We start from the raw sequence: 18,174 nt of genomic DNA on the forward strand, positions 1-18,174 counted from the left end.
AAGCATCCCGCTGAGACGCACGTATTTATCGACCGCCCAATTGTTTTCAGCTTATATTAATGCTCACTTTTTATATTTTATCAGAAATGTTGTAAACTTAAATAGAAAAATTAATTATCTTTCTTATGATACCAAAACCATTAATATTAATTAGTGAAAATTCATAAAAACTTGCTGAAAACATTATTTTTGCATATTTTTTTTTAATTTTCGCTTTTTTCCAAGAAAAAAAAATTGCTTTTTCAGGGTTACAATTATGCTGTCGCGCCCATCTGGAACTGTTGCGGTGAGTATTTAATTCGAAAAATGTTTGTGGGAAATTTTCATCGATATAATTGAAAATCGTTTTCAGAAAACTGAATTTCAATTGAGAAGAAATGTTCTGCCTGCCTTGGTGAGAGTTGATAAATGCCTAGATTGCAGTTTTTTCTTACCCAGCTAAAAACTAATTCCGAATTTCTATGAGCAAAAATATGAACTTTTCGATTAAAACAAATCAAAAAAGTAAAAAAATTCAGAAGCGCTTCGTCTCGGCTGCAGCCAAATCTGCTGGAGTTCAAGAGAAGACAACTGTCTTGGAAAATGGTCTCCGCGTATCAAGCGTTGAACTAAACGGTATGTGGGCGTTGGATATAGCAAAGCATAGCAAAAATCAATTAACAAAATCATTTTTTTTGTTTAGGAGCCACTTCTTCAATTGTTTTGGCATTCCGCGCCGGAAGCCGTTACCAACCAGCCAACAAGCAAGGACTTACCCACCTTATCCGTAACAGTGTTGGCCGCGATGCTCCAAACTTCCCAGGGTTGGCGCTTGTCTGGAATACAGCTCAGAATGGAGGAAACTTGGTACGAACTCAAAAGAGCAAGAGAGAAAGTGAATGATAGAAAAGGAGACGCGGGAGTATTTTGAGATAAAAAGAGCTCATTAAATATAATAAAACCACTAAAAGAATGCATTGCGACCTAACTATCTGTGAGGGTATCGTAATGTTTTTCATTTTTAGTTGTACCAGCTGTTTTAATGATGACGAGTTTGTAGTACTACTTACTTTTAGAGTTGGAAATATGTATTAAAGTTACTGATTTAGTAAAAATAAAATATTCCAGACCGCAGTCTCCAACCGTGATGTGCTCGCTATTGAAGTCAACGTCGTTCGTGACCAATCCGCAGTGGTCCTCTCACTTCTCGGACAGCTCGGAAATAATGCTTTCAAGCCATGGGATGTTGAAGATGTTAAGCACGACACTCTTCCAGCTGACGCCACATACCTCACCGGAACCACCATCGCTTTCGAGCAACTTCACCAGGCTGCCTTCAGAAATGGAGGACTCGGACTTTCGAACTACAGCGTCAACAACGTCTCTGCCAAGGACTTGTCTGCTTTTGCTGTGAGTTTTAAATTGAAAACTTGGAGCTTGTGGCAAATTGTGCAATGATTTTTTAAAGTGACTTTAAAGTTGCTCATAGTATTGAAAATGATTAAAAACGGCATGTATTAAAATAATTTCCAATAATTAATTTCTGAAAGAATCTGAAAACGTTTCGAAAATTTGGCGGTGTACAAACTCCTGATGTTGCTCGACTCCAAACCTTTTGTTGCTTAGAAAAATCGTAGGCCGCAGCGGAAAAATTGAAAGGTTACTGACGAATTTCAAAGTTTGAGCTTACACAAGACGGACTTCCGTGTTTTTTCCAGTTGATTGGGCAAACTGCCACTAATAAAAAATTACGTTGGGTATACCTATTCTATTGTTTTTGATATACATATCAAATCAATTTTCAACCCAATATTTTCTTTTTCAGAAGGAACGACTCGTTGCCGGTGAAGCTGTTCTGGTCGGTGTCAACGTCGATCATGACACTCTGGTCCAGGCCGGAAGCACACAATTCCCACTGGCCCAGAACCAGCCCGCCAAGGCTACCCCAGCTAAATATTTTGGAGGAGAAGCCCGCAAGTGAGAATTTTTTTTTGCCTTGCTTACAAACAAACCTTACAAAAGTAAATTATCAAATTTAATTTAGGGATGGTCGTGGAAATCGCTCATACGTTGCCATTGCCGGAGAAGGATCCGCCATCACATCTGTCAAGGATGTTGCTGTCCAAGCCGTAGTCGCCCAGATTCTTCTGAACGCCGCTCAAAAAGTCACATCAGAGGCTATTTCCGTAAATGTCAACTACCAGGATTCCGGACTCGTCGGAGTTCAATTCGCTGCCTGCAACACACAGATTACTCAAGTCACCAAGTCTATTGCCTCTGCCATCAAGTCTGCAAAAGCCGATGGTCTTGACAACGCCAAGAACACGGCGGCCGTTCAAGTAAGAGTCGTTGCTGAGATATTAAACACTGAAAATCGTGATCCGAACTTTCAAATATGGGATATGTTATGACTGAAATATGGAAATATATGATAGAAGTCAGCATAGAAATTTGTATTAATTATTTCTGTTCCAGGTTCTTTCCGACGCTCAACACGCATCTGAAGTCGCATTGGAGAAGGCAACTCAAGTGCTTGCCGGAGTAGAGGTGTCTCCACGCGAATTCGCCGACGCTATCCGCGCAGTCACTGCCCAAGACGTCACCCAGGTTTGTTTCGCACTATCTGCAACTGCAAGCGATTTAGGCTTCAATAAAAAACACTGCTTTCAATTTGCAATTCATCAAACATTTATGAGTGCGTATGTGTATGCATTCAAAGTATCAATTTCACTAATTGAATTCTCCACTCTCGTTTTGAAACACTAAAACTCTAATGCAGCTGGTAGAGTTCAATGAAAAAATGCACATTTTTTGCAGGCCTTGTCCCGTGTCAATGGAAAACTCTCGTTGGCTGCATATGGAAGCACATCACTCGTCCCATATCTCGACGAGCTATAAATTGTTACAAGTTTTTTTAAAGTTAAACAAAACTCATAAGGTCTATGGCAGATCGAATTTTTGAAAATTTAAATTTCCAATTTCTTATTTGTGTAAGTTGTTTGCTGTAGAAGCTGTTCAGATAAAGGTTCTGAATAAAGGAAAAACATTAGCTCTTGTTGTTTTTTTTTGTTCAAAATTACAAGTTAATTACTGTGGTTCTAAGGTTCTTCTATGAGCAGGTTTTCAGAAGATTTCAACATTGTTCAGTTAACTTACAGGTTAGTAAATGCAATGGTCTTTTTACCGAAACGCAACAGTGCTAAAAATTTGTTAGCCATAGCGTATCAAAGTGGAACTAATTTTGTTGTTTGAAAAAGTTGAATACCACCGTGGAGGTGTTTGGATTTTGGTTTTGGTTTTGAACAAAAAGATGAAGCATGAGCAGAAAAACGAAAAATGACGTGGGATTGGTCGGTGAAATTTCGGAAGGGGACCCACACACATATTCTCACACACTCTCTTCACATGATGTACCTATTGTTGGAAAGAGGCTGCAAAGTAGCAAAAAGCAATGCACAGAGAGAGAGAAAGAGTCAAAATTATTCAAAACCAAATTTGTCTGCATCTGGCGACCCCCTACCCTTCTTCAACCTTTCCCCCTTCTTTTTTCCTTTCTTCCCCTTTTTTCTCTTTTGAAATCATCAGGGTCCCACTTTTCTCTATTTTCTTATTTTTTTGTGTGTATGCTTTTTATACTTCATCAAGAAAAACTTTTTTTTTCACTTTTCCTTCGCCACTCAAAATTTATTATTACTTTTTTTGAGTCTAGTCGTAACACGTTCTCTGGGATTTGTCCTCAAATTCTATGGACTGGAAATTGAATTTTTCCGGTTGGAACTTTATTTTGACCCGTGATCTTACATTCCAAATACCGAATCGTAAAGCAATTTGTTTTTTGAAAAATAATGTTTTAGCCTCTTTTTTTCCAGTGTGGAAGTTCATCTTGAAATGAAAAATTCTTGACTAGCATTCTACTTTCGAAATCCTTGTAGATATCTTTAATTAAAATTTCATTATTGACAGCCTTCTCAAGATTTTCTTTTTTCCGGACTATAACTCCTAGAATTATCATTTAAAGTAACATAGAAATCTAGGTTTATAGAAATCTAGTCTAGTTTTACCTTTTAGGTTTTGACCTCAAGCTCGATGAGTTGGAAGTTAACTTTTCCGGTTAAAATTTTGAACTGAATTTGATTTTATTACCCAGACATGCCTGACAAGTGACGTTATTAAACATTTTTATGTTTCTTCTCGGTTTTTATAATACCTTATTTTTTATTAGTATTGCCCCCAATTTTTCAAATTTGACATCTTACACCTCATTTGTTGTTTGTTCTATTGAAAACTTGTGAATTATCAAAATATGTGCTAGTTTTTTTTTAACTGTTTGTAGTTTACATGATAACATTAAAGTGAGATATTCACCTCAAAGTAAATCAGTCGGAATTAACACTAATAGAAAAATACCATTTCAGTGTTTAAAGGTTTTAGAAAGGTTTACTAATTGATCATGTTTATCGTTTCAACAATCGCATGTGGTCTGTGATCGATGCCTTCCAACTTCAACATATATCACCTGTAATAATTTCTTGGAAACGTTGAAAGTTACTGGAATGATTGTATGCTTCCAGGTGCTTTTTTTCGATTTTGTGATTTTCACCTGTTCTCATTCAATAATGATTGGAAAACTTTGAATTGCTGTAAAATATTATTTTATTTTGTCTGTTTTATCTAAGAAAATTTATAAGGTAGGAAACTAGGCACCTTTGCACAAAATTTTCTACCAGTTGTATACACTAACAAAGTTTAAAATATTTTAAAATACTCAATTTTTTTTAGATAAGTGTATAAAGATAATATTTTAACAAATCATCACTCTACTTCACGCTAAGCATCACCCACTAACTAAACAACTATAAATAAAAAAAAAAGAAAATAAGATGTTTTGTTTGATGAACCATTTAAAAAGAGAGCAGTAGTCACAAACAAAATTTATACTTTTAAAAAACAGTTTAGCATGAGGGTGCAAAACTATTAGAGACTGCAATACTATTGTTCGATTGGTCCGTAGGGGTGCAAGACTAATAGAGGCTGCAAGACGAATAGAGGAAATACGGTAATTTGTTTTGCTACGCTAAACGTTCATTCGCGCGTACTGTTTTACATGTTTGCACTTTTTCAAAGCCTTGCCCAATAAGCTTCAATTTCCGGATTTTTTTTTATGAATATGTTTCTTGTCCCTCCCAGTGCTACTTCTTGGGATTCGATTCATTCGTCTAATTTTGCTAATTACACTAGTTGGAAAAGACACGTATGCATTGCCAATCAAGATAGAAAAAAAGAATACGAGAAATAGAGGAAGAGCTACTAGATTTCCGCTCTTAATCAAACCAAATTCAAATCAGGAGTGCTCTAAATCTCTTCATGTTTTCACAGTGTACATGATGAAAGGAATCCGTATTTTTACTCCATCGCGCGCTTTCTTTTGTCAAATATTCATGATTCTGATGAGCGGCTGAAGGGGAGAAGTTGTGTTGGCGCTTCCGGTAATCTGATCGTGCTCCTGTGGATTGAGTACATGCGTACGTACTTTCAACGTGAATGTGTTGGCTACACAAAGTATGACTAGAAATTGAATATTTCTTGATTCATGGCCGCTGATCATTCGGTTCCACAAGATAGAAAGTCGGTAATAAGAAAAACTGGTCATTAAATCATGAATTTACGCAAAACTGTGTAAGTTCCAATATTTTCTCAATTTGCCAAATACATTCCTTGCGCTCAATGTTCAGTATCTGAAAAGTTTAGTAACTGATTTAAAATTATCTCAGTTTTTTTTTCTTTCAGAAGCCTTAATAGACTTGCTGAACATTTCAGAAAGTTCTACAAGCAGTGACATTTAACTTTTGATACGATTCGAACTATTTTCGAGTTCATAGAGATTTTATGTATCAGACAACTTGAATCAAGTAGTGTGTTCCCAGGAAAAGTTGACATTCACAATATTTCTGAAAATATTTTCATTTTGTTTTGAGAACTTGTAGATATTTTTCAATAAAGTCAACAAAGAGCTTGTATAAAACGGTGTAGTGTTATTTTTGTTAATAGACAATGGGCGCTTTCCAATTTTTTTCGAGTTTTTTTTAAATTTGAGAATCGTTCAATTAATGTGTTAATTTGAACAACGTTCTTGCATAACATCTGTCAAGTTTTCTTCCGTTTTATGAGTTTCGGCCGGAAACACAATGTTTGATTAGATCGCATCTTGCTGCAGCTCAAAATGTTTAATTGGCAAAACTAGACTATTTTTGGATTTTAGAGAACGCTTGAACACTACTTGAGATTTAACAAAAGTAGAATACCTACAATACTTTAAGGTAAATACATCTATAAAATAAAATCTTGCGGGGTAACATAATTTCAAAAATTCAAACGAAGAAAAGCACTTTTCGATTTTTTAACCAGTCGTAGTCATTTTAATTTGAACAATGCTGCTCCAGTATTTCAGTTATCAACAGATTTTCATGTAGAATTTTTTTAAAAACTATTCCATACAGTTTACCAAGAGGCCTATAATGCTTTTATTCTTTTCAAAATATTTGTAATACTTGTGCATTTTTTTACTCATTAGACTTAGTAATGAATATTTAAGACTAAAATTACAAAAATATTCTTTACGTTTTTGCGCTTTTTAGCTTTAAAAATAACTTTAAAATGGGGCATGTAATACCAAAGTACCATTTTGTGAACTTACATTAGTTTTGCAGAATTATTATAATCTTAGCAGTTACTGTACTATGACTAGGTCTAACCTGTAGAGGCAACATTTACGTAGCAAGTTTTCATTTACTTTTAAAAGTTTACTTCACTATTCACATTTTCAATTCCATGATTTGTTGTGTGACGTAATTGTTTTTCTTTGTATTTTCCACCTTATGATTTAGTTGCCTGTAGCTTGGTGTAAAAGAAAAACTTTGTAACACAAAAGAATTTGACTTGTCTTTGGTCCGGAAAACCTCCGTTTTTCAGTCAGACTATCCTCCCACATTTCCATTGTTCCGTCGCATCTCTTCCTTTTCTCACTTTTTTGTTGTTTTTAGTCGCCGTTGCATCTTTTATCGGCAAAAGACGCATGGTTGCTAAGCACTTCCGTTTCTTTTTCACACCCATCCGAGACGATGTCGTCACAGGAACTTTTTTGTTGGCCAGGAAAGGCCAAAGAAGTATCCAACTCTTCTTCTTCTTCTTCTACTCGATTTCGAGTATTTTCTCCACCCGCACCCGGTTTTTCTTTACGCTTTATTCTGCTTTTCTTTTTTCTTCCTTTTATTTGGGCACACCCGTCCATGATGTCAGTGTCAAAACTCCACGCCCAATTGGCCGTGCTACTCTTTATCCTTCCGAGTAAAATTGAAGGAGTACTGAGTTTTGTGAAGATTTTTGTGTCATGTCTTCGTGAAAAAAGTGGTCAACGACTTGGACTCAAAATCCTTCGTGTGAATGTTTCCGTTTTCAACGGAAATTCCTTTCATTTTCTATTTTAAACATTCCCTAAACTTCTCTCAGACTCGCAATAATAACTCAAGATTCAATTCTCGTCTTTCTTTCTTCCAGCTCTTCCCAATAGAACCCTCTTCAGACAAGTACCGTAAACTGATACATTCGTTGGATAGCCTTCGACAAGTCTGTGACGTCTTCTATCTTTGGTTTGTGGCTCGGAAGATCAGCGTATAGATGTATGTATGAATTCCAATTTCCAGCAAATTTCCTATCTGATCCCCATTTTTCTTTGTTTTTGGTTTGCCTTAACACCATCTGTCTTGGTGCCACATTTTTTTGTGCAATGTTTTTTGTCTATAGAAACCGTTAGGTATTAGGAGATGTTCAGCAAAAAATTAGTCATTTTATTGATCAACACTAGGCTGCACTTAATTTTATATGCAAATACTGGTTCCTCGAGTACGGGTTTCAGCGTAAAATGAACCCTCTTTAGATAAGACAAACAAATTTTGATCCTGTTACTTGAAAGTATATTAAAAGCAGTTAATGAGAATCTTGTGAATACATGCAATTTTAAGAAAAATATTAAAATATAACTTTTAAGTAGTTTTACTCTCTTTTAATTCAGTCACCGTAGTTTCCCTATTAGTCTTGTACCCCGAGTGCATTTTTTTTTGATGACTTGTATCTCTGTTGTTTTTGGATTTATCAAAAACTGTTAAGTTATCAAAGTATAGAAAAGTATTATGCACGTATTGTTTTGTAACAGTTGTTTAATAAAGCCAAACGCAAAAGAGATACAAGCCGTCAACGTAGATGATGCAAAGCTTAAATGGAAAATACGGTAGTTGTTTACTGAACTTTCAAAATATCGTTTTTAGTTTTGCAGGCTTAATTTTCAATCATTGTCTTCAAAGTAAATTTGACACTTTTCACATTTGGAAAACGAAACTAAGGATTTGTACTCGATTTTTAAGTTTTGCTTGAACATTTTTTCTAGTAAAACAAATCCGACACCAAAAAAAGATCAGATCTGCAACCTAACTGTAGAAACCAAAAAGTTGATAAATAGGAGATATCAATAGAGCGGCTCTATTCAGAACTCTTTTCCCACTTTTTATGTCCCACCGTCCTCTGCTTATTTTTTTTTGTCGCGTTTTCAACTCGACACACAAAACATACACTCAGTCACTTGGGCCGACCAATTCTCCGTGCCCCCTTGCTACTTCTGCTCCTTCTTTGTAAAATCCATTGTTCGTCCTTCCTAAGATACTTGAATCAGAGGCAGACACAGTCTAAGAGTGTCTGAATGTTGTGGAGAAGAGGGGAGCTCCTGTGCCCTCTCTTTTTCGTGTGTTTTGCCTTGGTCGAGTTGAGAAAAGAAAACGTGTACACTCCAACCAGTTCGGTCCCTTTTTCGGGTTCCAATTATTTTCATCCAGTTTTATAATTTCGGTTTCCGGGTTTATGGCTTTCTTTTCCTTCAATCTTGTTCTCCAATTGCTACGAATCATAATTCAAGTTTATGATTTATAAACTTACAGTAATCTTGCCTTGCGTTAGTTTCAATTGATGATTCAAAAAACCGAGCAGATACAATTTTCCCTCCCCGAAAATCAGATCCAACCACGTAGACCTTTACTTTTGTTTTCCTTTTGTAGTTTTTTGTTCAACTATTCATTTTCGTACCTTATTTTTGTTAAAAATTTTGCTATTTCATTTCACTCATCCATTCCGCACCAAAAAAAAAACGAAATGTGTTCAATAGCGGCAGCCACTAGCAGCAAATATGAATATATGGTGGCGGTGTGCATAGTGGAGTCTAAAACAGGAAATAAAATTGGAAACGGAGAGGCTCTGGCACTGCAATGAAAGCCGATAGAATTACTCCGTGTTCCCCCATTTTTCCACCTTCGTTTTTATATCAATCTAGTTGGATTGCGGAGAATTGACGGGTTATCGAAAATGTTGCGTTTTTATTATTTTTTTCTGGTGCAGGTTATGGATCAGTGACTTAAACATTTTTGGGTTTTAGTCTCAGAAAGGTCAATTTTATCCATTTCCGGTAGTGTGAAACGTTACAAAGCGAATGGCACTTTTCAATTTTTGGAAAAAAATTTTTTTGATTAGAAAGGGAGTGGCGCGAATGAGAGAATTGTTCCATTTTACAGTACTAGTATCATAATAACACGGCTCATAATTTTTTTCATTTATCTACATTATGAAATTCCAAAAAAAAATTTCTTCAAGTTTAAAAATGTCAAATTTTTGTTTCAGATTTTTTTATAGTGAAGCAAGTGAAGCTTCGGTTATATGCTTTTTATTTTTATGTAATTGAAAAAGAAGAGAGTTAAAACACAAATATTTTGTAAACGAGTTTTTGATTTGCTTCACTTTATTTCCGTAAGGATTCTTGTTAAGATAATCTCGTTTTTGAATATTCATCAAATAACTAACTGCCGTGAGCCGTGTGGTGTCCAATTTCCACAATGCTCATCTCATCTAGACTAAATCAACAAAACACTATAAATTTGCTTCTGGTTGCATCGTATTTTCTTAAATGAAATAAGATGCAAATTGCATAATTTTCCAGTCGGCGTTTGCTTTCTTCTACTGCTTCCTCCATTTTTTTTGGTTTCGCAGTTGGAATGCCACTTTAGTGAAGAAGTTGAAAAACTAAAATAATTACTTTTTCGTCACATTTATTTTGTGGGTCCTTCTTCCATTCCGAACTTGCACGCAATGAAGGAAAAGAAACATAGATGAAGTACACGAAGGGAAGCACCAAGTACTTTTTACTTGTAACCCTCGCTTTCACACACTTCCTTACGTCATGAGTGTAGTCACTGGGACAACAGCACCTAGAATTTCGAAAAAGGGTTCAAAAATCTCAGAAATCTATTGTTCTTTTTCTTTTTCTGAGATTCCTTACTCATTCCGTCGTTTTCCTTATTTCCCCCCCTTCTCCTAACTTCTCACATCTTGTTGTCATATTCTATTCATGCTAAATCTCCACTTTTTGTCACATTTTTCCTGTTATTGTTGCCTCTCTCTCTCCCTCCCCATTTTTTGATCTGCCTTTACACAAAACGAAAACATTCCTTTTTCCAGAAAAGTACCGACGAATTCGATAAGAAGTTTTGAACAGAAGCAAAATCGAATCAAAACTTTTGATATTGAACACTCTTTTTTCCAACACACATGTCCATCAATGAGCTCAATTGAAAATCGAAATCTGAAAAAGTCATTGATAAAACAGCATCAGCAACATCAACGGATCATCATTGCCGGTTGACAAGCTGTGCACCAGGCGAGAAAAAAACCTCAACACAGACCGAATGTGTTGCTGCACAAGATTACATCGCCATCAGATTCATCTTATAAGGTGAGACAAGAACTCAATTACCCGAATTCGATTCTAGCCTCTCGAACTCAATTTCGTTGTCAATTTACTTTTTTCCACTGAACATCTTTTTTTTCAGCTATGGAATCGTATCATGCGGGCTTATCACTACGGGTTTAGTCTTCACTGTTTTTGCAATTTTCCAAAAGGAATCTCAAATCGGAAAGGTGAATTTGAAATGTACAGAACGAGGAAACTTTGTAAAAAAGAACTATGAAATAAAATTCAAATTAATATTCACAGCGTTGACACGAGTGTCAAACATTTTCTTTGAGCAATTTTCGACTTGAAGTTTGAAAATTAAAAAAAAAACGATTTCGGGTACAAATATTAATTTAATTGGTAAACTCGCTACTATCAACACTTTCAAATTTTGAATAAACTCCTCCTGCACGAATAGCTTCGAATAGATACGAATAGATTCTACATAGATTCGAAAACAATAATTCAGCTATCCGAAGTAAACTTTTTTTTGCCTAATTTTTTTTTGCCTAATATTTCATTATGTTTTTTTTATCTTTTAATTGATACTTTTTTTTGAAACAATTTCGAATAACAGGAATAATCATGAACTCTTGTTTATAATCCACGGCTCTTAAAACAAAAAAAAGTTTTAAAAATAGCCCTGCTCCTTTCTCCATAATGGGACACTTCACAAATAGTACTTGTTTGTTTCAAACATCCAACCGGAAATAGAGGTCAGGTTCAGAAACAGCTTCACAATAAACAAAACGACAAACTATGCAATATTTATGAATTTAATAAAACGAAAAAAAAGTGATACTCGGAGAAGTTGAAAATCATTAATTAAAATGGCGAAACATGAAAACAAACTTTTTCAAGGTATGGCTTGCTGGACCTACTACAATGGTTGTTGGCCTGGTGTTAGCAGGGAAAGTTGTCATAGATTGGGGACCAGCAATGCTACATGCACGGGAAGGATCCATAGATTCTAGGTTATTTGATCAGGTAATTTGCAATACACGTTCAAACGTGTTTAAAGATAACCATTACAAATTTCAGTTACATCAACCAGCTCCGAGTAGGTATCCCGAACCGTTACGGCCACAGACGGTTAATCAAATGCGGATAGAACACGAACCAAAGTGTAATGGTTCTGGGTCGTCACCTGCCAGTTTTGTACAGTATAACAACAACAACGCGCAGTCTCCAATAGGATATCGACCTCCAATGCAGTTTATTCACAGCCCCGTTTCTGAAAATGGGATTCCTAGAATGGTGCACACAGGAGGAAGATTACCACGGAGTTCAATAGGTTGTATACCACCAAGGCAAGCTGAAAGACCATCTCCAGAGCAATGCTTGATATACTCACAATACAACGCATCGTTGAATAAATTACCGGTATGTCAATTTTATCAAGTTCAAAAAAATGTATTCAATTGTTGAAAATTTTTCCATATGAAATCAAAAACTTACGGTCTTCAGAGATGATGGCAAATTAGACTCAGTTCAAACAAACACTTAATTTTAGTTAGATTTAGTTGTGTTGAGGTTTTGAATTTTTATAACCTGACAAGGCAAAATAAAGCGAGCGTTAAAAAAAATACACTGAACTTTTAAATAGCGCATATTAAGAGCACTGAAAATTTTTTGATAAATTTTTTTAGCACTGAAATTTTTTGAATAAATATTGTCTAACACTAAAATTTCGTTTAAAAAACCTATGTATCATTAGATTTTTAATTTTCTTTAGAAATTAAAACTGCGTTTATAGTGCCTTTGCTTCTAGATGACAAGAGGTCCCAATCACGTACCTTGCAAAACAAACTTAATACATTTGACAAAACATTCATGATATGAACTTTGCACTATAATAGAAAAACAACTGTTTTTTTTAATTCAAAAACCTGATTTCAAAAAATAAATGTTTTAATTATCGCGGCTAGATTTACACTGATATTTCGATTCAAGGCAAATAGCATTACTAATAAGGTATTAACATTAAAATGTCGCCAAATTTTGCAGAACCACGACGATCGATATTACGCTCTACCTCGACATATGAACAATCACAAAAACTCATCATCACCACGTCGGAGTCCCCGACCTTCAATATATAACACTTATTCAAACTACTCATCGAACCCATCTAACCATTCTGGCCATTCCAATCATTCTGGAAACTCTCATTCCGGAGAACAATCCATAGCATTAAGTGATGTGAGTGTTCCCTGTCATTGTGGTGTCCATGTCCCTCAACCCCTTTTGTCATCTGTCTAGTCATTTTTCCCTACCGTTCCGTATGTCTTTTTTTTCAATTTTTTGTACCCTAATGTTTTGAAGTGATTGCCTTTTTGTTCGGAGTCATTCTTTCAATGAAATTGTTGGGTTCAGACGTGCGAGTGCACACAGTATGGCTCAATGCGAAGGTTCACCCCACCAGTCTCAAATCCTTCATGTGCAATTGGGAACGATACACCGTACCAGGGAGAATCATTTGTGCTCAACGAACGGAGTTATTTAATATGAGCAATTAAACTATACTAATAACGTCTTTTTTTCTAGAAATCATTTTTTAATCATAACTGCACATTCATTTTTTATGTTTGTCTAACTAACTGGGTCAAGTATAAAACACTTTGTTCTTTCAATCATATGTGATGAATTTTAAAAGTTGAAGTGAAGAAGAAGAACACTTGAAGAAGAATGAAAAAGATACTATAATTTTTGCTATTTAAAAATATTTAAAATTATGAAAACAAGCAAAAGGAGATCGACAGGAAAATGCCGCAAATCTTGGTGAGGAAAGCCATGGAATCGTTGTGGAAAGAAGAGGGAGACTTTAGATAAGGTATAATATACAACTCTAGACAAAGTAACTGAACATTGGAATTGGAAAAAAAAATTGAGTACCGTAGAAAACTAACCCGATCACCGGGTCTAAGTAGAAATTGACTGTAAAAAAGGGGAAGGAAAAGGGAATTCAGAAAAAATTCTTTTGAAAATTTCATCATATGATCTACATAGATTAATTTGATACTGTCGTATGATAGTTTCAAAAACATTTAACTGCTTCCAAAACTGCAATTTTTGATACATTTCAATCAGATTGAAACTGAAATGGAAATTAGAAAAAAAACTAGTAGTTCTATGGGTCGGTAGAATTCCAAAAACTATGATTTTTTTAATCAAATAGATGCATTTCTTGATCATAATCTTTGAATGGATTTTCTTCTTCATCTTCATCTGATCGGAAGCAAGTGCAACACCCAAAGATCAAGTTTGCAAAATGTAGCACCAGCGAAGCAGCCGTCACTGTGAACAGAAAGTTTAGATTGTTGTAGACTTCTTCTTTCAAAAACGGAAGACAACCCTGGAATTATGTTGTTTTGTTTCATATTTTTGTTTTTGAAAAATGACGTGTGCTCCGAAATTCTTGCACACCTTTTTCCGGGTACTTACTCTATAGAAAATATTGTTGGGGCTATCACTCAAAGCACAGCCCTTCCGTTGATGTGTACTCTTGCAACATGAATCGGGAATGTATTGAACTCTTTGGACAACCGTCTGAAAAAAGGATTATGAGAAGAAAACAATACAAACTTGCATCGTAATTTTTTCTCAAAAGGCAACACTAGAGAAAACGTTTTTAGAAAAAGTTTAAGATTGTCTATAAGTTACTTTAAAGTCTTTCATAACGTTTTTTCAGACAGGAAAAATTATTACAAGTCAAACTGAAAACAAAACGAATTCAAAACAATTAATTTGTAGTCTACCGAGAAAAAAACTTCACAAAAGACTACCACTCCACAGCGATTTGGTTAAATTTTGCGAGATTTCAAATCAGCCAATTTATTTATTTCCAGTTTTTTTCGATTAATGAGGTAGGATTAATATTTTGTTTTGAGTTATTAGAAGGTATGTATAGTTTTTATATTCTCAGAACACGTTTAACATTCTCAAAAAACAGCATCAATATCTGAATTTGTGATTTTGGAATACTTGTAAGGAATAAACTTTCTAATTGTACATTTTTATGAAATTTACCTTGGCATAAGGAAGATAGTGATCTTCCACTTCAGGTTTTGGCCAGTCGTTGAACGCATTAGATCCACAACATTTTGAATCTCTTTGCAAGTAGTTCACAGCTTTTGCAATATTTGGGTCCAAATTGTAATTATTTAGAATATCATTTGGCAAAGACGCATTGAGTTCTTGTTCATAAGTGGCATGATAGGAAAATGTAAAATAAATGAGGCAACCTTCCATGATCATTGAGAATATCAGCATGAGAAGATACTGAAATACTGGGTTTAAAAATATTATTTAAATGTTTAAAACTCACAAAAACTAAAGCACATCGATTGCTTACAGCGGAGTGTACCAAAAATCCAATTATCACGTTGAAAACTCCACAACCAACTGCGAGGTATATACATTTGACGTAGAAATGACTTTGAATGAGAGGTATCAGATCACCTCTGAAAATGTACAACCAAATGGCAAGGGCAAGGAATAAAATCCCGACTATCTGAAAATCATAATCGATTTTTTTCAATGAAGGTGTTTTAAAGTTCAAAAATTATCCATCAGTTTTCACAAACCGTTCATACCATCTTTTACACAAAATTCGGGTGTAAAACTCGAAAGAATTTTAGAAAGTTTGATATTATATTTTTACTTCTTTTTATTTCGGTTTTCTATCTATTCTATATAACTTATAAATTAACTATTTTTACAGTGATTTTTAAATGAGAGTTTCTAAAAAAAGTTGCAAACAATTCAAAAAAATTATATCATAGAATTGTTCAACTAAAACGTAGAGTATCCATACGAATTTCTTAATTCCCTAGTAGGTTTCCCATTGTTTCCCAAATGATTCATAGCTTTTTCGCGTTCTCAAATGTATACATGTTTCTTCGTCAGTATTTTACAAACTATACTTACCACAAGTAGGTATGAAATGAACAATTGACATTTTGAACAGCATCCCGAGCAGCTACCGGACCTTCGATTTCGAGGAGGATGGTCACGGTGCTGATGCACCGGACGCATTGGACTGACGTACTTTAAATATTCTTCCATTAAGTAAAAAGTTTCAAAGGGAACTAGTATGTTCGGTAGTGAAAAATAAAGTAAAAATTGGGAGAAGAATGTAAAATGATGCTTGAAAGAAATATGTTTTTTTGCGTGGGAGAAAGAGAATGAGAGATAGAAAGAAATTGGGAAAAAAAAGGGAACTGTTCGTCAAAAGTTTTTATTGTAAGAAAAATATACAAAAAAAATTGTGAGAGATAGAGAGATAGCGGTCAAGGCTGGCAAAAGTGGTAGAAAAAGCCAGCAAAATTTAGAAAAAAGAGGCATTTGTTGAGGAAAGGGGTGGTAAAGACAGTAAGGAAGGGAATGTTAAAAGAATAAGTCATAAATCTTGTGTGCATGGCAGGGCAGGCAGGGACGGGTGTCTTTTGTTTGGGTGGTTAAGGTTGTGTTATGTAATCAAAAAAGAAGAACACAGTATTTTTTTTTTCAAAAATTAATTCTTTTCTTGAAAACTATGTAACTATAAAATTTTTACTACACTCTATGACTGAATGCTTGCCTAGTTGAAAATTAAAAAAAAGGAAAAGACAACTCGAAAAAATTATAATTGCAGCCCAACTCAACTATACATGTGCATTGATCCAAAAATGTAAAGAAATGACAACATGAGACAAGGCAAATAGATAAAGAAGCTAATAACTGCTCACAAATCGGGTAATTTCGTGACGTTCCACACAACGCGCTGACCATGAATATTTGAGAAAGTCATGCGATCATTGTCAGCGACCGTTTATAATGAATGAGGAGGAACCGAACAACAGTGAGTATCTGTGTGCCACGCGATTTGCATCAATGGGCATACTAATTAGCAAAATACATCAGGTGGTGTCGTCACCAGTAACACAAACTGTGATATTCGTGGAATTGGGATATTAGCTCAGAATATTTAGATAACATAACTATTATTAAAATATGATAAAAATCCATAAAGTTTCAAATTGAAAACAATAAAACGTATAGGATAGTTATTTTGTTACATATTGTGATGTAGGACACAGTGTGTTCATTTTACATTTATAATACTAAACTTTTGCTTGTTCAATATTGTAATTTCATTTAAATTCATTTTCAAAATCACCATATCATTTACCAGTCAGCTGAGCCAAACACAACTTTTTTAGCCATAAACTTTTTAATAATCAATAAAGTAAATGCAAATGAATATGGTGCAAACAAAAACTCAAGAGTCCACTTCTAAACTTTTTATGTATGTGGAGTGATGAATGGGACCAGAAAAAACAAGCATTTCAGTTACCTACGACCTAAAACAGACGAGAATAGAATCTATGATCAGCTACGTAACTTCCTTTTCTGTTCAAAAAGTGCACGGAAAAGGGTGGGCTGGATGTGAAGTTGAACTGAAGAAATAGTATGAAAAATAAAATTTCAAGCAAATGTTTCTAATTTTTCACTGTCAATAAACTAGGTATTTCCTTTTTTTTTTGAAATTCAATTTGCTATGATGATATAACTCCTTGAGGAGGTCAAACTAAATCCAAATGTCTATCAAATTTTGTATTCTAGTCAAATCTAAAACAGACTTGCTCTCTGGTTTTTGCATTTTTATTGTTACATTTTTAGCCATCTTCCGCGCTTTCATAAAAAAATCTTTTGAGAATCAAGGTGAATTGTATGAAGCGAAAAGAATTTTTCGCTTCTTGTTTACTTGTTCTAGAAGAAAAGTTTATACTGAAAAACGGGGCGGAAAATTGAATGAAGCTGATGCGAAACTAAGTTTTGTTGAGCTAGAACCTAGCTGGGTTGAGCTTGTGGGTTGTCTGAAACAACAATACAATAATGGAATATGATTAGGGATAGTGTGTTTAGGTTAGATAGGAACATTTCTTTTGACTTTTAAACTTTGAATTACGCAAAGCTCAAACATTAAAAAAGTATCTTTCACGACTATCCGTCTCAAAATCTGAGGGTAAAAACAGAAAAATTAGAGTTTGAACTTTTCTAATGCTCTAGTTTACGGCTTCTAACAATAAACTCGCAATGAGGGTGCGGCCCCCTTCTCTTAGCTGACTGCCGGTTTAGAACAAAACAAATTATAAATTCGCACATTTAGTTGGTATGTGGGAGGCAGTGCGCGAAACAGAAGGCCGACGCTCACTCAATTGGTTTGGAAAGGGTATTAGAGACTGACTGGTGAAGAACGGAGATTCATTTTCCATTCATGTGTCAATTTGAGGAGCCTCTGACCGCGTGACGACAATGAAAGAAAGTAGCAAGATTTCCCCCTCCTTATTTTGCTCTAATTAATCCGCTTCCTAACCCTCTAAACC

The 18,174-nt window shown here is 34.9% G+C and overlaps 3 protein-coding genes and 3 non-coding genes across 8 annotated transcripts; 3 read left to right on the plus strand and 3 right to left on the minus strand.

The window, feature by feature from the left end:
* Positions 1-246: 246 nt before the first annotated feature.
* ucr-2.1 (Peptidase_M16 domain-containing protein) lies at positions 247-3,030 on the plus strand. Of its 2 annotated transcripts, NM_077611.6 has the most exons (9): positions 247-286; positions 353-394; positions 519-615; positions 683-846; positions 1,108-1,389; positions 1,805-1,956; positions 2,024-2,318; positions 2,455-2,586; positions 2,797-3,024. In NM_077611.6, exons 1-9 carry the CDS (start codon positions 257-259, stop codon positions 2,875-2,877), a joined length of 1,275 nt encoding a protein of 424 aa, NP_510012.2. In that variant the 5' UTR covers positions 247-256; the 3' UTR covers positions 2,878-3,024. The 2 variants fall into 2 exon arrangements, with proteins under 2 accessions (NP_510012.2, NP_001379251.1); NM_001392857.2 differs by lacking the exon at positions 353-394 and having other exon boundaries at positions 2,797-3,030.
* A 2,374-nt stretch (positions 3,031-5,404) lies between these two features.
* On the plus strand, positions 5,405-5,481 carry B0198.10. Its single transcript, NR_072202.1, has one exon. It is a non-coding gene; the product is annotated as an Unclassified non-coding RNA B0198.10 (non-coding RNA).
* On the minus strand, positions 5,405-5,481 carry B0198.8. Its single transcript, NR_072203.1, has one exon. It is a non-coding gene; the product is annotated as an Unclassified non-coding RNA B0198.8 (non-coding RNA).
* Positions 5,482-6,998: 1,517 nt separating this feature from the next.
* On the minus strand, positions 6,999-7,133 carry B0198.4. The gene has a single exon (NR_072204.1). It is a non-coding gene; the product is annotated as an Unclassified non-coding RNA B0198.4 (non-coding RNA).
* Positions 7,134-7,556: 423 nt separating this feature from the next.
* Positions 7,557-13,437, plus strand: B0198.2 (Transmembrane protein 196; the record flags this gene model as incomplete). 2 transcript variants are annotated; one of them, NM_001270253.4, is made up of 7 exons in its annotated part: positions 7,557-7,655; positions 10,531-10,804; positions 10,902-10,989; positions 11,666-11,791; positions 11,846-12,187; positions 12,812-13,006; positions 13,181-13,437. In NM_001270253.4, the coding sequence occupies 6 exons, from the start codon at positions 10,758-10,760 to the stop codon at positions 13,313-13,315; spliced, it is 933 nt and encodes a 310-aa protein (NP_001257182.1). The 2 variants fall into 2 exon arrangements, with proteins under 2 accessions (NP_001257182.1, NP_001257183.1); NM_001270254.4 differs by lacking the exons at positions 7,557-7,655; positions 13,181-13,437 and having other exon boundaries at positions 10,758-10,804; positions 12,812-13,066.
* On the minus strand, positions 13,410-15,855 carry tsp-20 (Tetraspanin). The gene is made up of 5 exons (NM_077613.7): positions 15,734-15,855; positions 15,132-15,317; positions 14,834-15,085; positions 14,249-14,353; positions 13,410-14,159 (listed from the first exon to the last, which is right to left on the minus strand). Exons 1-5 carry the CDS (start codon positions 15,839-15,841, stop codon positions 13,971-13,973), a joined length of 840 nt encoding a protein of 279 aa, NP_510014.1. The 5' UTR covers positions 15,842-15,855; the 3' UTR covers positions 13,410-13,970.
* Between the last annotated feature and the right edge of the window lie 2,319 nt (positions 15,856-18,174).

Source organism: Caenorhabditis elegans, chromosome X (genome assembly GCF_000002985.6).
Source record: "Caenorhabditis elegans chromosome X".
In the NCBI taxonomy this organism is placed as follows: domain Eukaryota; kingdom Metazoa; phylum Nematoda; class Chromadorea; order Rhabditida; family Rhabditidae; genus Caenorhabditis; species Caenorhabditis elegans.

Bases quoted from the DNA above. Each gene is read 5' to 3' on its own strand.
- ucr-2.1 (NM_077611.6), top strand. From the start codon at position 257: ATGCTGTCGCGCCCATCTGGAACTGTTGCG. The intron at 847-1,107 runs GTACGAACTCAA...AAAATATTCCAG, and splicing joins CTCAGAATGGAGGAAACTTG to ACCGCAGTCTCCAACCGTGA. The intron at 1,957-2,023 runs GTGAGAATTTTT...AATTTAATTTAG, and splicing joins TTTGGAGGAGAAGCCCGCAA to GGATGGTCGTGGAAATCGCT.
- tsp-20 (NM_077613.7), bottom strand. From the start codon at position 15,841: ATGCGTCCGGTGCATCAGCACCGTGACCATCCTCCTCGAAATCGAAGG. The intron at 15,086-15,131 runs GTGAGTTTTAAA...CCAGTATTTCAG, and splicing joins ATCGATGTGCTTTAGTTTTT to TATCTTCTCATGCTGATATT. The intron at 14,160-14,248 runs GTAAGTACCCGG...ACATAATTCCAG, and splicing joins CCAACAATATTTTCTATAGA to GGTTGTCTTCCGTTTTTGAA.